This window comes from Dermochelys coriacea, chromosome 21 (genome assembly GCF_009764565.3).
Source record: "Dermochelys coriacea isolate rDerCor1 chromosome 21, rDerCor1.pri.v4, whole genome shotgun sequence".
In the NCBI taxonomy this organism is placed as follows: domain Eukaryota; kingdom Metazoa; phylum Chordata; order Testudines; family Dermochelyidae; genus Dermochelys; species Dermochelys coriacea.
The window spans coordinates 11,656,761-11,673,695 of NC_050088.1; the positions used below are offsets into that span (position 1 = coordinate 11,656,761).

The 16,935-nt window shown below is 42.8% G+C and overlaps 1 protein-coding gene across 1 annotated transcript in view; it reads right to left on the reverse strand.

The window, feature by feature from the left end:
- Positions 1-9,023: 9,023 nt before the first annotated feature.
- Positions 9,024-16,935, reverse strand: part of SLC26A8 (solute carrier family 26 member 8) — a 31,240-nt gene continuing 23,328 nt past the window's right edge. The window contains 5 exon segments of the mRNA XM_043500334.1: positions 9,024-9,655; positions 13,009-13,196; positions 13,370-13,424; positions 14,938-15,321; positions 16,739-16,873. Coding sequence (XP_043356269.1) covers positions 9,434-9,655; positions 13,009-13,196; positions 13,370-13,424; positions 14,938-15,321; positions 16,739-16,873 — 984 coding nt within the window. The 3' untranslated portion in view covers positions 9,024-9,433.

Genomic DNA, 16,935 nt, shown 5'->3' on the forward strand with positions numbered 1-16,935 from the left:
GTCTACATGTGTACGTTTTGCTGATCTAGTTACATCAATTAGGAGTATGAAAATGTCATGACCCAGTCAATATAGTTAGGCCAGCAAAGGTCCTAGTGAGAACTGGAAAAAAGCCTTTTTGTTTGTATAACTTATTTCATTTAGGAAATTGGTATAAGTAAAAGAGGGTTTGCTGATATCTACCTACTGGTATAGTTATGCTGACAAACCCTTTTTAGTGTAGATAAGGACTATGTTAAAAGTAGTTTTGGGACCTTGACCTTTCCCCTGATTCACCCTACCAGTTTTTATGGATTTATCACTACATCTTCCTATTTTTAAAAATGCCCCCCTCTTACTTGAATTAACCACCGGCAGCAGATTGTCTATACCAGAGAAAACACTGAAATTGACTATAAACCAATTGCTTACAAATGTAAGTAAACTAAAAATTTTTTTTTACTTATTCTCAGTTATAACAAACTTATGTTTTGCTTATGACTGTTGTAGGTAAAGAAGTGTTCAGACAGAATTATGATTTTTAATTTGACAGTATCCCTTTAAATTAAAAAAAACAACAGAACGCATAGAGGTTAATATGACTAAAATGGAATCTTACGATTTCTGGATTGCCAGTTATAGCAGCCAGGTGAGTTGTTGGCCAGCTCCTACCAAATGAACTTAGTGTAAATCCTTGTAGTACATAATCAGTGTCCTGTTCAGAGTATTTAGTATTTGCCCTCTTAAGGAATTCACAATCTCTTCCTCACTTTTATAAATAAAGTTTTATAGCAAGGTGATTTATATATAATCTGCATCCCTGAACAGATATGGGCACCTATTGGTACAGTTGGTAAATAATAGGAAATGTTAAACTTTGTCTCCAGGGTATTTAATCAGCCACAGAGTAAGCACTTTTAATTTAAATGTTGGGAGTTTTAATATATTCAGTGTTCTTGCAGCTGTGTCTGTCCCAGGCTATTACAAAGTTTAAAGTTTAAAGGTGGGTGAGGTAATATCTTTTATTTGGCCAATTTCTGTTGGTGAAAGAGACAAACTTTCAAGCATACACACAGCTCTTCTTCAGATCTGGATAACATACTCAGAGCATCACAGCTAAATATAAAGTGGAACAGATTGTTTAGCATAAACAGTTATCACATATTTTAAGGGACCATTCAAGGTGAAGTGGCCCATTAACCCCCTTTCAGTCATAAGGGTTAGTGGGTTATAGATTGTTTTAATAAGCCATAAATCCAGTGTCTCTATTCAGTCCATCATTTTTAGTGTCTAGCAAAGTTATGCATTTAAGCTCCCAGGCTCGTCTTTTGAAAGTATTGTGTAGGTTTCCTTTGAGGATGAGGACTGATAAGTCAGAAATTGAGTCATCACTTTGTGAAAGTGTTTACCCACAGGTGATATGATGTTTTTGTCTTTTATTATTTTCCTGTGTGAATTCATTCGACAGCATAGTGATTGTCTGGTTTCACCTACATAGTTGTTATTTTTCAGAGTAGCAGCCGTGTTAGTCTGTATTCGCAAAAAGAAAAGGAGGACTTGTGGCACCTTAGAGACTAACAAATTTATTAGAGCATAAGCTTTCGTGAGCTACAGCTCACTTCATAGTTGTTATTGAGACATTTAGTGCACTGGATGAGGTACACAAGTTGTGATAGGCATGTATAGGACACATGGATCTTGAAAAATGTGTTGTAGAGGGGTGCTGGACACTGTACCAGTGAAGTTATGTCTGCATCTGTTGTTCTGGCAGGGTCTGGTGCCACTTTCAGTTGGTGTGTCTTGAGCAGTGAGGAGCTATATTTTATTTTAATTCTATAAAAATCTTGTAACCTTGTTTTAAAACTATGGTGTATTTTCAGCCTTAACTCTGGCATAATAAAGATTTTAGACTGGGATTTTCATTCTGTTTATACAATGATGCCATCATCACAGCTCCAGCAACAATGCTTGTTAAAAGAAAAGGAGTACTTGTGGCACCTTAGAGACTAACAAATTTATTAGAGCATAAGCTTTCGTGAGCTACATGCATCCGAGGAAGTGAGCTGTAGCTCACGAAAGCTTATGCTCTAATAAATTTGTTAGTCTCTAAGGTGCCACAAGTACTCCTTTTCTTTTTGCGAATACAGACTAACACGGCTGCTACTCTGAAACCAATGCTTGTTAGTTATCTTCAGCCATATAGGGCTGGCAGAGGGGGTTTAAAACATTGGGTTGGTAAAATCTGTATATGAGCAACATGTATTTTGTTTTTATTTCTAGGCAACAGAGCTTTAAAAACAACCCAAACCTAGAAGCCATTGTAGGAGTACAGAATTAGATTAAATTATAAACATTTCCAACGTAAGGCAAGTTTAGAGGCCAAGGTATGTTCATATGTAACTTTAAGACAACAAAAAGAAAAGGAGTACTTGTGGCACCTTAGAGACTAACAAATTTATTTGAACATAAGCTTCCGTGAGCTACAGCTAAAGCTTATGCTCTAATAAATTTGTTAGTCTCTAAGGTGCCACAAGTACTCCTTTTCTTTTTGCGGATACCGACTAACACGGCTGCTACTCTAAAATTTAAGACAACAGTTAAAGTATTTTTCACTGTTTAAAGTTGTTGTTTTGTTGCTGCTTATTACAAGCTCCTGGGATCCAAAACCTATTTCCTTACAAAACTGTATCTTCTCATCTATTAAATAAATGTATGTACTGGTCTCTCTAATCTCTATAGCATACTGTACATCTGATAAAAAGAAAAGGAGTACCCGTGGCACCTTAGAGACTAACAAATTTATTAGAGCATAAGCTTTCGTGAGCTACAGCTCACTTCATCGGATGCATTTGGTGGAAAAAGCAGAGGAGAGATTTATATACACACACACAGAGAACATGAAACAATGGGTTTATCATACACACTGTAAAGGAGAGTGATCACTTAAGATAAGCCATCACCAGCAGCAGGGGGGGGAAAAGGAGGAAAACCTTTCATGGTGACAAGCAAGGTAGGCTAATTCCAGCAGTTAACAAGAATATCAGAGGAACAGTGGGGGGTGGGGTGGGAGGGAGAAATACCATGGGGAAATAGTTTTACTTTGTGTAATGACTCATCCATTCCCAGTCTCTATTCAAGCCTAAATTAATTGTATCCAGTTTGCAATTTAATTCCAATTCAGCAGTCTCTCGTTGGAGTCTGTTTCTGAAGCTTTTTTGTTGAAGGATAGCCACTCTTAGGTCTGTGATCGAGTGACCAGAGAGATTGAAGTGTTCTCTAACTGGTTTTGGAATGTTATAATTCTTGACGTCTGATTTGTGTCCATTCATTCTTTTACGTAGAGACTGTCCAGTTTGGCCAATGTACATGGCAGAGGGGCATTGCTGGCACATGATGGCATATATCACATTGGTAGATGCGCAGGTGAACGAGCCTCTGATAGTGTGGCTGATGTGATTAGGCCCTATGATGGTGTCCCCTGAATAGATATGTGGATAGAGTTGGCAACGGGCTTTGTTGCAAGGATAGGTTCCTGGGTTAGTGGTTCTGTTGTGTGGTGTGTGGTTGCTGGTGAGTATTTGCTTCAGATTGGGGGGCTGTCTGTAAGCAAGGACTGGTCTGTCTCCCAAGATCTGTGAGAGTGATGGGTCGTCCTTCAGGATAGGTTGTAGATCCTTGATGATGCGTTGGAGAGGTTTTAGTTGGGGGCTGAAGGTGATGGCTAGTGGCGTTCTGTTGTTTTCTTTCTTGGGCCTGTCCTGTAGTAGGTGAATTCTGGGTACTCTTCTGGCTCTGTCAATCTGTTTCTTCACTTCAGCAGGTGGGTATTGTAGTTGTAGGAATGCATGATAGAGATCTTGTAGGTGTTTGTCTCTGTCTGAGGGGTTGGAGCAAATGCGGTTATATCGTAGCGCTTGGCTGTAGACAATGGATCGAGTGGTATGATCTGGATGAAACCTAGAGGCATGTAGGTAGGAATAGCGGTCAGTAGGTTTCCGCTATAGGGTGGTGTTTATGTGACCATCGCTTATTAGCACCGTAGTGTCCAGGAAGTGGATCTCTTGTGTGGACTGGTCCAGGCTGAGGTTGATGGTGGGATGGAAATTGTTGAAATCATGGTGGAATTCCTCAAGAGCTTCTTTTCCATGGGTCCAGATGATGAAGATGTCATCAATGTAGCACAAGTAGAGTAGGGGCATTAGGGGACGAGAGCTGAGGAAGCGTTGTTCTAAGTCAGCCATAAAAATGTTGGCATACTGTGGGGCCATGCGGGTACCCATCGCAGTGCCGCTGATTTGAAGGTATACATTGTCACCAAATGTGAAATAGTTATGGGTCAGGACAAAGTCACAAAGTTCAGCCACCAGGTTAGCCGTGACAGTATCGGGGATACTGTTCCTGACGGCTTGTAGCCCATCTTTGTGTGGAATGTTGGTGTAGAGGGCTTCTACATCCATAGTGGCTAGGATGGTGTTTTTAGGAAGATCACCAATGGACATCATGAATAGGTCGGAGTATGAACAAGAGGCTACTAGGCAGCTCTCCAACACCACTTTCTAGAAGCCATTACCCTCTGATCCCACTGAGAGTTACCAAAAGAAACTACAGCATTTGCTCAAGAAACTTCCTGAAAAAGCACAAGAACAAATCCGCACAGACACACCCCTGGAGCCCCGACCTGGGGTATTCTATCTGCTACCCAAGATCCATAAACCTGGAAATCCTGGACGCCCCATCATCTCAGGCATTGGCACCCTGACAGCAGGATAGTCTGGCTATGTAGACTCCCTCCTCAGGCCCTTCGTTACCAGCACTCCCAGCTATCTTCGAGACACCACTGACTTCCTGAGGAAACTACAGTCCATTGGTGATCTTCCTAAAAACACCATCCTAGCCACTATGGATGTAGAAGCCCTCTACACCAACATTCCACACAAAGATGGGCTACAAGCCGTCAGGAACAGTATCCCCGATACTGTCACGGCTAACCTGGTGGCTGAACTTTGTGACTTTGTCCTGACCCATAACTATTTCACATTTGGTGACAATGTATACCTTCAAATCAGCGGCACTGCGATGGGTACCCGCATGGCCCCACAGTATGCCAACATTTTTATGGCTGACTTAGAACAACGCTTCCTCAGCTCTCGTCCCCTAATGCCCCTACTCTACTTGCGCTACATTGATGACATCTTCATCATCTGGACCCATGGAAAAGAAGCTCTTGAGGAATTCCACCATGATTTCAACAATTTCCATCCCACCATCAACCTCAGCCTGGACCAGTCCACACAAGAGATCCACTTCCTGGACACTACGGTGCTAATAAGCGATGGTCACATAAACACCACCCTATATCGGAAACCTATGACCGCTATTCCTACCTACATGCCTCTAGCTTTCATCCAGATCATACCACTCGATCCATTGTCTACAGCCAAGCGCTACGATATAACCGCATTTGCTCCAACCCCTCAGACAGAGACAAACACCTACAAGATCTCTATCATGCATTCCTACAACTACAATACCCACCTGCTGAAGTGAAGAAACAGATTGACAGAGCCAGAAGAGTACCCAGAATTCACCTACTACAGGACAGGCCCAAGAAAGAAAACAACAGAACGCCACTAGCCATCACCTTCAGCCCCCAACTAAAACCTCTCCAACGCATCATCAAGGATCTACAACCTATCCTGAAGGACGACCCATCACTCTCACAGATCTTGGGAGACAGACCAGTCCTTGCTTACAGACAGCCCCCCAATCTGAAGCAAATACTCACCAGCAACCACACACCACACAACAGAACCACTAACCCAGGAACCTATCCTTGCAACAAAGCCCGTTGCCAACTCTGTCCACATATCTATTCAGGGGATACCATCATAGGGCCTAATCACATCAGCCACACTATCAGAGGCTCGTTCACCTGCGCATCTACCAATGTGATATATGCCATCATGTGCCAGCAATGCCCCTCTGCCATGTACATTGGCCAAACTGGACAGTCTCTACGTAAAAGAATGAATGGACACAAATCAGACGTCAAGAATTATAACATTCAAAAACCAGTTGGAGAACACTTCAATCTCTCTGGTCACTCGATCACAGACCTAAGAGTGGCTATACTTCAACAAAAAAGCTTCAAAAACAGACTCCAAAGAGAGACTGCTGAATTGGAATTAATTTGCAAACTGGATACAATTAACTTAGGCTTGAATAGAGACTGGGAATGGATGAGTCATTACACAAAGTAAAACTATTTCCCCATGGTATTTCTCCCCCCCACCCCACCCCCCACTGTTCCTCTGATATTCTTGTTAACTGCTGGAATTAGCCTACCTGCTTGTCACCATGGAAGGTTTTCCTCCTTTCCCCCCCCTGCTGTGGGTGATGGCTTATCTTAAGTGATCACTCTCCTTACAGTGTGTATGATAAACCCATTGTTTCATGTTCTCTGTGTGTGTGTATATAAATCTCTCCTCTGTTTTTTCCACCAAATGCATCCGATGAAGTGAGCTGTAGCTCACGAAAGCTTATGCTCTAATAAATTTGTTAGTCTCTAAGGTGCCACAAGTACTCCTTTTCTTTTTACACCACACAACAGAACCACTAACCCAGGAACCTATCCTTGCAACAAAGCCCGTTGCCAACTCTGTCCACATATCTATTCAGGGGACAACATCATAGGGCCTAATCACATCAGCCACACTATGAGAGGCTCGTTCACCTGCGCATCTACCAATGTGATATATGCCATCATGTGCCAGCAATGCCCCTCTGCCATGTACATTGGCCAAACTGGACAGTCGCTGCGTAAAAGAATGAATGGACACAAATCAGACGTCAAGAATTATAACATTCAAAAACCAGTTGGAGAACACTTCAATCTCTCTGGTCACTCGATCACAGACCTAAGAGTGGCTATCCTTCAACAAAAAAGCTTCAAAAACAGACTCCAACGAGAGACTGCTGAATTGGAATTAATTTGCAAACTGGATACAATTAACTTAGGCTTGAATAGAGACTGGGAATGGATGAGTCATTACATAAAGTAAAACTATTTCCCCATGGTATTTCTCCCTCCCCCCCCCCCCACTGTTCCTCTGATATTCTTGTTAACTGCTGGAATTAGCCTACCTTGCTTGTCACCATGAAAGGTTTTCCTCCTTCCCCCCCCCCCCCCCCCCGCTGCTGGTGATGGCTTATCTTAAGTGATCACTCTCCTTTACAGTGTGTATGATAAACCCATTGTTTCATGTTCTCTGTGTGTGTGTATATAAATCTCTCCTCTGCTTTTTCCACCAAATGCATCCGATGAAGTGAGCTGTAGCTCACGAAAGCTTATGCTCTAATAAATTTGTTAGTCTCTAAGGTGCCACGGGTACTCCTTTTCTTTTTGCGAATACAGACTAACACGGCTGCTACTCTGAAACCTGTACATCTGATGGCACACTGAGGCCCTGTTCCTGCAATGGGGTCTGCTGTTCCTGCATTTGTAACCAGTGACTGGCACGCTTGGTGGAAAGAAGATGTGTGTTCACACACAAGTTGATCAATATTCTGTTAGTAACCATCGTAACCACCTTTCTTTCACATTACTAGCAGCTTGGGCGAAGATGTGGTTTCCTTCCTGCCACCAGTTTGGCACTGATTTTTTTAAACAGTGTAGATGGCCCTCTAGCTATGCCTGTGTGTAACTGGTTTGATTGGTCCTCCTTCCTCCCAGCTCCCTGTGCAGTATGACATACTAGAGTTCATTGCTCCATGAATTTCTGCTGCCAGTCTGTGTGCATGTCCCCTTAATGCTGTGGGGCCTCTGTATTGCCTTTTCTCTTGTGTAGTCATTTATTCAGTTTATTCTGTCTGGTGGCATTTGACACCCTCTTTGCATTGGACTAAGTTACTATATTGTACAAAGCAATGGAAATTCAGGACCTGAATCTCCTATTTAGGTGCCATGGGATAGCTGCCCAGACTTCCCCAGCACATAATGATACAAATAGTTAAACAGCACGGTATCACACACATAGTTCATGGTGATGTCTGAAAAAAAGTTGTAGTGTCAATAAAACACAACCATATTTGTTGTAACTGGATCAGAAGAGACTGTCACAACCTGTTTACAAGCATAGGATTGTGTAGACAGACCTTTGGACCCTAACTTCCATTATCCTGCCTTTTAAGTGGTACAGGCAGTGGTGAGCTGGAGCCGGTTCGCTAGAACCGGTTGTTAAATTTAGAAGCCCTTTTAGAACCGGTTGTTCCGTGAGGGACAGCCGATTCTAAAAGGGCTTCTAAATTTAACAACCGGCCAAAAGTGATGCCTTAGGCGCCAATTCCATGGGTACTCCGGGGCAGGAACACCCACGGGGAAAATTTGGTGGGTGCAGAGCACCCACCGGCAGCTCCCCGCCTATCCCTGCCCTGTGCCTGGCCCAAGCTCACCTCTGCCTCTGCCTCCTTCCCTGAACGTGCCGCCCCGCTCTGCTTCTCCGCCCCCCCCCCAGCTTCCCGTGAATCAGCTGTTGGCGCGGAAAGCCGGGGAGGGCTGAGAAGCAGGTGGTGGCTTCCCACTCAGGCCCAGGGAGGCGGAGGTGAGCTGGGGGGGGTGGGGACGCGAGGAGGGCTGCCGTGCCGCAGCAGGTAACCCGGGGGTGGGGTAGGGCGCTGGGGAACTACTCCCCGCCCCAGCTCACCTCCGCCACCCTGGGCCTGAGCGGGAAGCCGCCGCCTGCTTCTCAGCCCTCCCCGGCTTTCCGCGCCAACAGCTGATTCGCGGAAAACCGGGGGTGGGGCAGAGAAGCAGAGCGGGGTGGCGCATTCAGGGAAGGAGGTGGAGCAGGGGTGAGCTGGGGCCGGGTGTGGGATGGGGAGCTGCCAGTGGGGGCTCCAGCCCCAGAGCCCCCACGGAGTTGGTGCCTAAGGCACCACTTTTGATGTGATTAGTGCGGGGAGCAGCCACACCCCTTTCTCCCCCCTACCTCCGCTCCCCTGCCCCTAGGAGCCAGAGGGACCTGCCGGATGCTTCCTGGGAGGTTAATGAAATAGCAGGTGTGCAATCTGCTGAAAACTGCAAACGAGATTTAGTCCCTAGAAAAACAATATGCAAAAGATGTGCCATGTTTGAGGACATTTAAAAAACTACAGAGAATTTCAGAAACATGTAAAAATTCATTTAATGGCTCCAAGCTTTATAGTTAATTCACTACGAAGGTTAAAATTGCTGCTGAATAGACCCTCTGTTTGAAAGTCCTGAAGAATAACTTCATACACTGTGCTAGTTTCCTTAAACCAGCAGAACCATTGGATGGACTGGCTAATTGGCTTTTTCAATAACTTTGAAAGAGACAAAGGCAAAAAAACCCAAAATGCAGGCAAGAACTACCTCAACTGTGCTGTAGCTCTCCCCATATACTGGACTAGGATTTCCTGTCCGCTCTTGTGCATCTCAGGGATCTCTGGCATATTTCCACTTCTGCTCCCACTCCTCATCTCTGTCACCTGGCTCAGGAGGTGGAGCATCATATTGTTGGAATACGTTCATCTCTGCTTCACTCTGTAGTGAATATGTGTGGAAGAGATCTGATATTGGCTCTTCATTTAAGAGTTCACTCCCAGTAATCTTTAAAAAGGAAATATCTTTGTTGTTACCGTAGTGCAGACTTCTCTCCTGAATAACACACACACACACACACACACACACACAATGCCTTCTAATGAGCTGCACAATGCCCGAGATATTGGAATGAAAAGTCCCCCTGCTCCCTTGCACTTCCCTTGATAAGGCTGAAGTGATCCAGCAATAATTTAGAAAAGAATAAAACTTCTGAATTGCCCTTACAGGGTCCTCGATCTAGCAGTCAAGTGGAGACGCATTAAAATTATGTCAACAACAAGACCATCTTCGCCATAACTCACATACTGGTTCACCCCCTGCCAACATACACAAAAAATGATGTATTTCACCCTAATAATAATATCTTCTTACACTTCCATTGTACTTGTCATCCAAAAGGATCCCAAGGTGGCACCACAAACTATACATACATAATAGTCACTTTACCAACCAAGGAAGTGCAGCAACCTCTTGTGAGGGAAAAGCAGGAGTGAGGGCAGGTCTACACTTAAAACACTATCCACAGTAGCGCTTTCATGAAGATGTGTTACACCGACAGGATAATCCATCTCTGTGAGAGGCAAGAGCTATGCTGGCGGAAGAAGCTCTCCCACCAACACAGTGCTATCTACACCGGCACTCAGGTCAGTATATCTACGTCACTCCAGGGTAGGGATATGAATGATTTACAACCCTGAGCGATGTAGTTATACTGAAGTAATTCTGTTGTATATACCAGGGTTTAGTTGTTTAACAACACGCATCAACAGTATACAACAGTTTTGGAAAGGAAGGGAAAAAAATGCTGTTTCTAATTGAAATTGCAGAATAAGTATAGGGAGGCTGAATTTATCTAAGTAGGGAAGGACAATGGGATTAGTTTGGGGGTTTTTTTTGGTTTTTCAATAGTGTCATGGTATCTTTCCTGAATAGGAGTTGTCTTCATTGCAAGACAATAATGCGTTGTACTGTTGTCAGTGAGATAAGCCAAAATTCTGAAGGCTTACAGCAGGCAATACTTCCATTGACTTCAGTGGGAGTTTTGCCCAAATCAAAGACTTCAGGATTTGGCCCACTGTGAACAGAAATTTTTCCAAAATTCATCTTTGCTTTGAATTTAAGCATACGTGACGGGGCAACGCCAGATGGCTATGGAAAAGTAGTGGGAGATAGATATATTAGCTCCAGGCTAAACAAATCACTGGTACCAGGATAAGTGAAATGGCAGCTGCTCCAGGTCAATTAAGACACCAGGGCCAATTAAGAACTTTCCAGAAGGCAGGGAGAAGGCTAGGTTGATTGGGACACCAGAAGCCAATCATGGGCTGGCTGAAATTAGTTAAAAGCCTTCCAGTTAGTCAGGTGGGTGGGCATGTCAGGAGCTGTGGGAAGAAGTTGTGCGGTTGGAGAGGCTGAGTAGTACACACCATATCAGGCACAAGGAAGGAGGCCCTGAGGTAAGGGTGAAGTGGAGCTTGAGGAAGTGAGGGCTGCTGTGGGGGAAGTAGTCCAGGCAATTGAATGTGTCATGTTTCTAAAAGGTCAGCTACCATAGCTGATACTATTAGGGTCCCTGGGCTGGAGCCTGGAGTAGAGGGTGGGCCTGGGCTTCCTCCCCACCCCTTTTGCCCCCTGATTAATCACTGAGACTGGGAGACAACAGAGACTGTGCAAGGAAGGATAACTTCTCCTCAACTCCCTCGCTAGCTTATGATGAAAATGGCTCAGTAGACTGTGACCCTTGTCTCTAGAGAAAGAAGGGTTATGTGGAGGGTCACAGTAAGCCTCTGAGGCTAGCGAAATCTGCCAGGAAATGCAGGAACATGGAGGCAAGGACAGAGCTTTGTCACACAAGGTAAATTTAATTTCTAAAGGATTTTTTTCTGGGAAAATTAGAGGGTATGGAAAATAGAGACTGACTTCTAATATCCAAAATAGCTCCTGTCCTTAGCTACTGTGAATATTTTTTTAAGGACTATGAAACCTGTGCTGATGTGATCTTTAAAGAATAATACTTACCTAATTATCTCCCAGGGAAAGTAGATAAGTCATTCCTGTGAGAATTAATTGGTTAACACTCAGCACTTGAGTACTGCTTTACAAATATTATTATTTGAAATCTGGTAAGAACCCAAGTGGAATCCCAGTTAGCCAGCTTCTTAGTCAGTTTCAACATCAGCAGTTAAGTGTGTAATGTGACAACACATGAAAATGTATACTCCAGTTGATGTACCTTAATTCTGTAGATCAGAGTATAAAGATGAAAAGACTTTTCAGACGGATTCCCTCTTTCTGTCACCCAACATAGCCCACAGTCAAGGCACCATTTTTCCTCAACATATTTTCTAGTGATATGCTGCTGACAGAACTTATTCTGGTATTCATTCTAAATTTATCTTTGCTTAATTTCATGCCATTACTCCTATGTGACTCTAAACAATTTTGGTCCAATTCTCCTCACTAACACCACTTTTACACTAGTGTAAATCCATTGACTTTCATGCTTGTGATTTACACTAGCATGAGAGAAGAATCAGGCCTTTCCTCTCACTTCTTGGGGGTTTAATAATGCTTATCTTATAAGCATTATATATATATATATGAAGCCTGTTACAGGGTGGTACTGTTTTCCTGAAACAGCTACACTTTGCTAGCATGTTTTGATCCTGCTGGGAATGGATTAAGTGGTTTCTGATGACTCAATACCGCAAATGGTTCATTATCTTAACTGCATATTAGAGAGCTAGCAGAGGTTTTTTGGAGGGAGAGAATTTAGGTTGTGGGCTAAGCAGTCCTGAGGTAGGAATCCTAAGAGCAGCCAAGCTTGGGAAAAGGTTTTAACAGAATCATAGAATCATAGAATCATAGAATATCAGGGTTGGAAGGGACCCCAGAAGGTCATCTAGTCCAACCCCCTGCTCAAAGCAGGACCAAGTCCCAGTTAAATCATCCCAGCCAGGGCTTTGTCAAGCCTGACCTTAAAAACCTCTAAGGAAGGAGATTCTAGAACTAGATTCTAGATTCTAGAACTTTATCTTATTGTTAATTTCTTTGTTAAAGCCAATCCCCAGGAAGTGTAGAATTTGTTTTAAATCAAATTGCGAAAGGCACCTGGTCACAGCCCTATACATCTTCAAAACTGCTATGCAAACATTAATACAACAGGCAATAACATAGGGCAGTATTACCCTCATTTTACAGGTGAGGAAACTGAGGCACAGACTGATTAAGTAACTTTCCCAAGATCACAGAGGGAGTCTACATAAGAGTTGGGATTAGAACCCAGGAATCTCTGGCTACTATATGCCCATACTCATTCCTGTAGCTCAAACTGCCTTTCTATGTTTACACCTTCAAATCCTTGTAAAATCACTAGGTGGCATCTAGATTTAAACTGAGTACCACACCTTCTGTTCTTCTGTGAGCCCTTCATCTAACTCCTGTTCAAGCTCTCCAGTGCTGAGTTCCACAATCTCTGGCCTTTGATTCTGTTCCAAAGCGGCCAGCACAGCATCATGCAGCGTTAGAAAGAACCGTGCTTTGGTGACGCAGTCATCAAAGAAATCATTCTTCTCAAAGATTGCTATTACAGAGACTGTAAAAAAAAACCAAAAAAACAAAAAATCAAACAAAAAAAAAACCAAACAAAAACACCAGTGCAGACAGGGTCTCACGAAGGAACACAGTTAAAGCATTTCACTGAGGTTTAAAATGTATCTTTTTCTTACAAAAAGTAGCTAAATACAGCATTACCCACACTATACTCACGGTGGCAGCTGGCAATCAGGACCGAAATGCCAAGATTCTGAAACATATGGAACATCTGTAGAGAGAATCCCATATTAATATTAGTGACACTCTCACGATCTAAGCAGGAATGGCCACAGAACCAGAAGGCAGGACATGCAAGAGGGAAAAAGCTTTTGCTTATAACTCTGCTTTTCTGAAGATACCATTCTTCTAGAAGACTTAGTCCTGGGTTTTAGGTCAGTGCAAGACCAGCAGAACTCTCACAGTTCAAAGAATTCTGGCTCCAAAGAGCCAGGTCCCATATTGGACATCCTGTACCACAGCCTGCAGGATGTAAATTTGGCCTTCCCAGTATTCAGATTAGTTGCTTTGGTTGTACAGGAAGTGAAGCTCCCATGTTAAGTCAATTGGAAATGATTCAGTGCCCACACACGTGCATGCACACATGCAAAATATGCCCCAGAGTAAACAATGTAAATAAGAACCTATGTTTTCAAACATAACCATTAATTTTGAGTGCCTGTTTTTAGGTGCCCATCTTGAGACACTTTATTTTAAAAGGGACCTGATTTTACAGGGCAGGTGCTCAGCATACCTGGAAAATCAGGGCCCTTTATAATTAAGGTGCCTGAAGTTGGGCACCTCAAAATTGAGGCCCTTAAAATCATTAGTTGCTTTTGAAAATCCAGGTCAAGTGTAAGTAGAGAAACTCCTTAAAAGATAATCTTTAATATTTATGGAGAATCGGGTGAGAATCCCCTTGACATGGTATCTTCAGAGAAGCACAGCTACAGGTAACTTATTTTCTCTACAGATACTATCTGCCAGGATTCTCACTTGAAGCCTAAGACGCTAAAGAGGTGTCCCAAAGAAAAAAGTAGATAAGGCTGCAATGAACAACAATAACAAATCAATGTCAGAGAGAACAGACACTTTTATATCTACTCTTTCTGTCTAGGACTAAAATAACTCTTAAATGTCCAGACAAACCAAAAATGCTCACATGTGCTAGAGACAAAGACTTCATGTAAGAACATGCTAACTTACATTAAGGGATATCCCAACTTTTTAAATAAAACATCTCAGGGAATGAGAGAGTTTATCCTCTCCTATTTTGGGAACAAGAATCAGCACTCTGTGTCCCAGACAGGATTTCCTCCTGGAGGCTGTAATGAAGTACAAAGCACTGAAGTTCCAAAACAACAGGCACGAAGTACTACAGAAATATGTCAAAGCTCCCAGTTTGCTGCGTGAAGGGCAAAAAACAAACACCAGAAATGAGGAAAAATAAATGAAAGATTAAAAAAGTGATCTGAGTTGAAATAATCTCAGATATTATTAGTGAGTCTGGTAAGGGCATTTCTGCATGTTTTTTAGATCTACAGCGTACCTTTAAACAATAGCCAGGGAATATATGTGGATCTTCGAAATTACACATTTGTGAAAAATACAAAGATCAGTCTTGCTCCCATTAAAGTCAATAGGAACAGGTGCAGGTGTTTATATAATAGGTAACTTTAGGGTAATGGGAAGCATTTGATGGGCAAACTTCAGTTTCTGCTTTTACATGCATTCAAGTGACTTGCCTGCCTCAGTAAATCTGAAGCTTGCAAATCCACAAACTGCACCATGCTGAAGTCTAAAATAATAGTGTGGACTGGATACGTTGAAAACTCAGTGGACTGCAACTGTGCTGCTTCCTGGCACAATAGTGTTGTGGAAGTATCTACTCCAGGGTCTGAAGAATGCCATGTTCTCTTCCCTTCATCCTTCTTCTTTCCACTCTCAGGTCTTGCTGCCCTGAGCCTGATGGCTGTGGACTGAGCATGCTGTGTTTGCAGCATTCCTGTTGTGAGAGTCCCAGAACCGTGCTTGCTTTCAAACTTTGACCAACGTATCAAATTCAGGGAAGATGATGAAGACTCATTATCCCTATGAAGTCGCTTCACCAGTTTCTCAGTATAGGGTATCTAGAATAGTAACGTGGAGAGTAAAGACAGTTAGGAGAATTGTGTCTAGAAGGTTGCACTTGTAGTTATGACAGCATTGTAAATCATTTGATATCGTTCCTCTCTCATGGTAGAAATACCTTTGAACTTATGCTACATATGGCACTAAGCCACAACAGTACATAAATTAGTAGGAGATTGATGCCAGCCTTGGTTGTGGTCAGCGGAGTACCTTCAACTACCCTGGAAGTGCTGTGTTAGCCTAGTCCTGGACACCTTGAAGTTGCTTATTACCATTGGAATGTGGGCCACTAATTTAATATTCCATTTTTTAAAACAGAAGCAGTTTTATGAGGTTTTATGCATCATATTCTTCCCCTATGAAAAGTAGTTCTTAAGATAAAGTGATGAGAAAACAGACGAGGTTATCATCTTTTTTTCCTTAATAGTTTGAATATATGCTTTTGTTATTTAATTTTTAAACCCAACCTTTTCTTGTGGTGGTTCCTTGGTCTCTCCACTCCCTGCCCCTTCTAAGCCTAGTTGCCCTTTCAGCAATAGTTTGTCACCCAGCCAATAATTTTAACTCGATTCCTTTTAAAAAAAGTTAAGTTTGGAATACTGAATAGCTCCAAGTTTGGTTTTTACACTACTAAGAGTTAAAAGCAGCTGAAAGGTTCACACTCTGCAGCTTAGCACTTTGGAAGAAGATGGTTGTTCAAAGTGATCACCGATTTTCTTTGGAAGCTCAGTCCCGCCCATGCTTCCAGAACTGCTTCCCTTCATTCCCCTTCCGCATGAGGGGCCTTTGTTATCTTTTATGAAGTGCATTAGATAGTTTAGAGAATTAAGAATATTGCCCTGAAGCCTCTTCCATCCATTTGCCTATGACACTGTCAAATTCCAATTATGGGGCGTGCGACTGGCTGTACAGAAGGCCTTCAATAGCCAATGAGTTTGTAATAAGGAGAGGAGAAATCCTCTGATCACAGATTGTGACTGGTAGGATTTGACATATTTAATGATCATGCATTTGTGGGTATCTCACACTAGGAGTGGCTAGAATTCTTCAGGCAGCCAAAGACAGTCTTTGACTTGTGTGGGGAAAAGGAAAGCAAATCCCTGTTGAGGCATCTGACAGTTAGCTCTTTCAGCCCCAGAAAGGAAGGTGAACATGTTGGGTTTTCCCACTGCTGGTCAATTCAACCAACAAGCAAAATCTCAATTCATCTGCCATGGAAGATATAAACAAATATAAAGGTTGAGAGCAAATAGAAGGGTTGTACTTGCTTATTTCTGGTTTGCAAATATATGCAATTAGGTATGGCCTTCAGGCAAGCTAGTGACATGGCCCTCAGTGTCACAAAGTCTGGGTGCCCTGGCTAGACTTTTATTATTATTATTATTACTATTATCATTTTTTTAAAAGGTAGCTGACCCTGGGTAATGGCTCAGGTGGATCACAAACACAGGCACACTGAAAATCCTTTTTCTCCATTCCAGTGCTAGACAGACTAACTGAGATTAAAGCTCTCATTTCATTTTCATCGAGGGGCACTGCTTTCACATCCATCTGAAAAAGACAGACAGTATATCAGAGAGGTTTGTGTGCTTCCACTGGAGGAGGTTAGAATC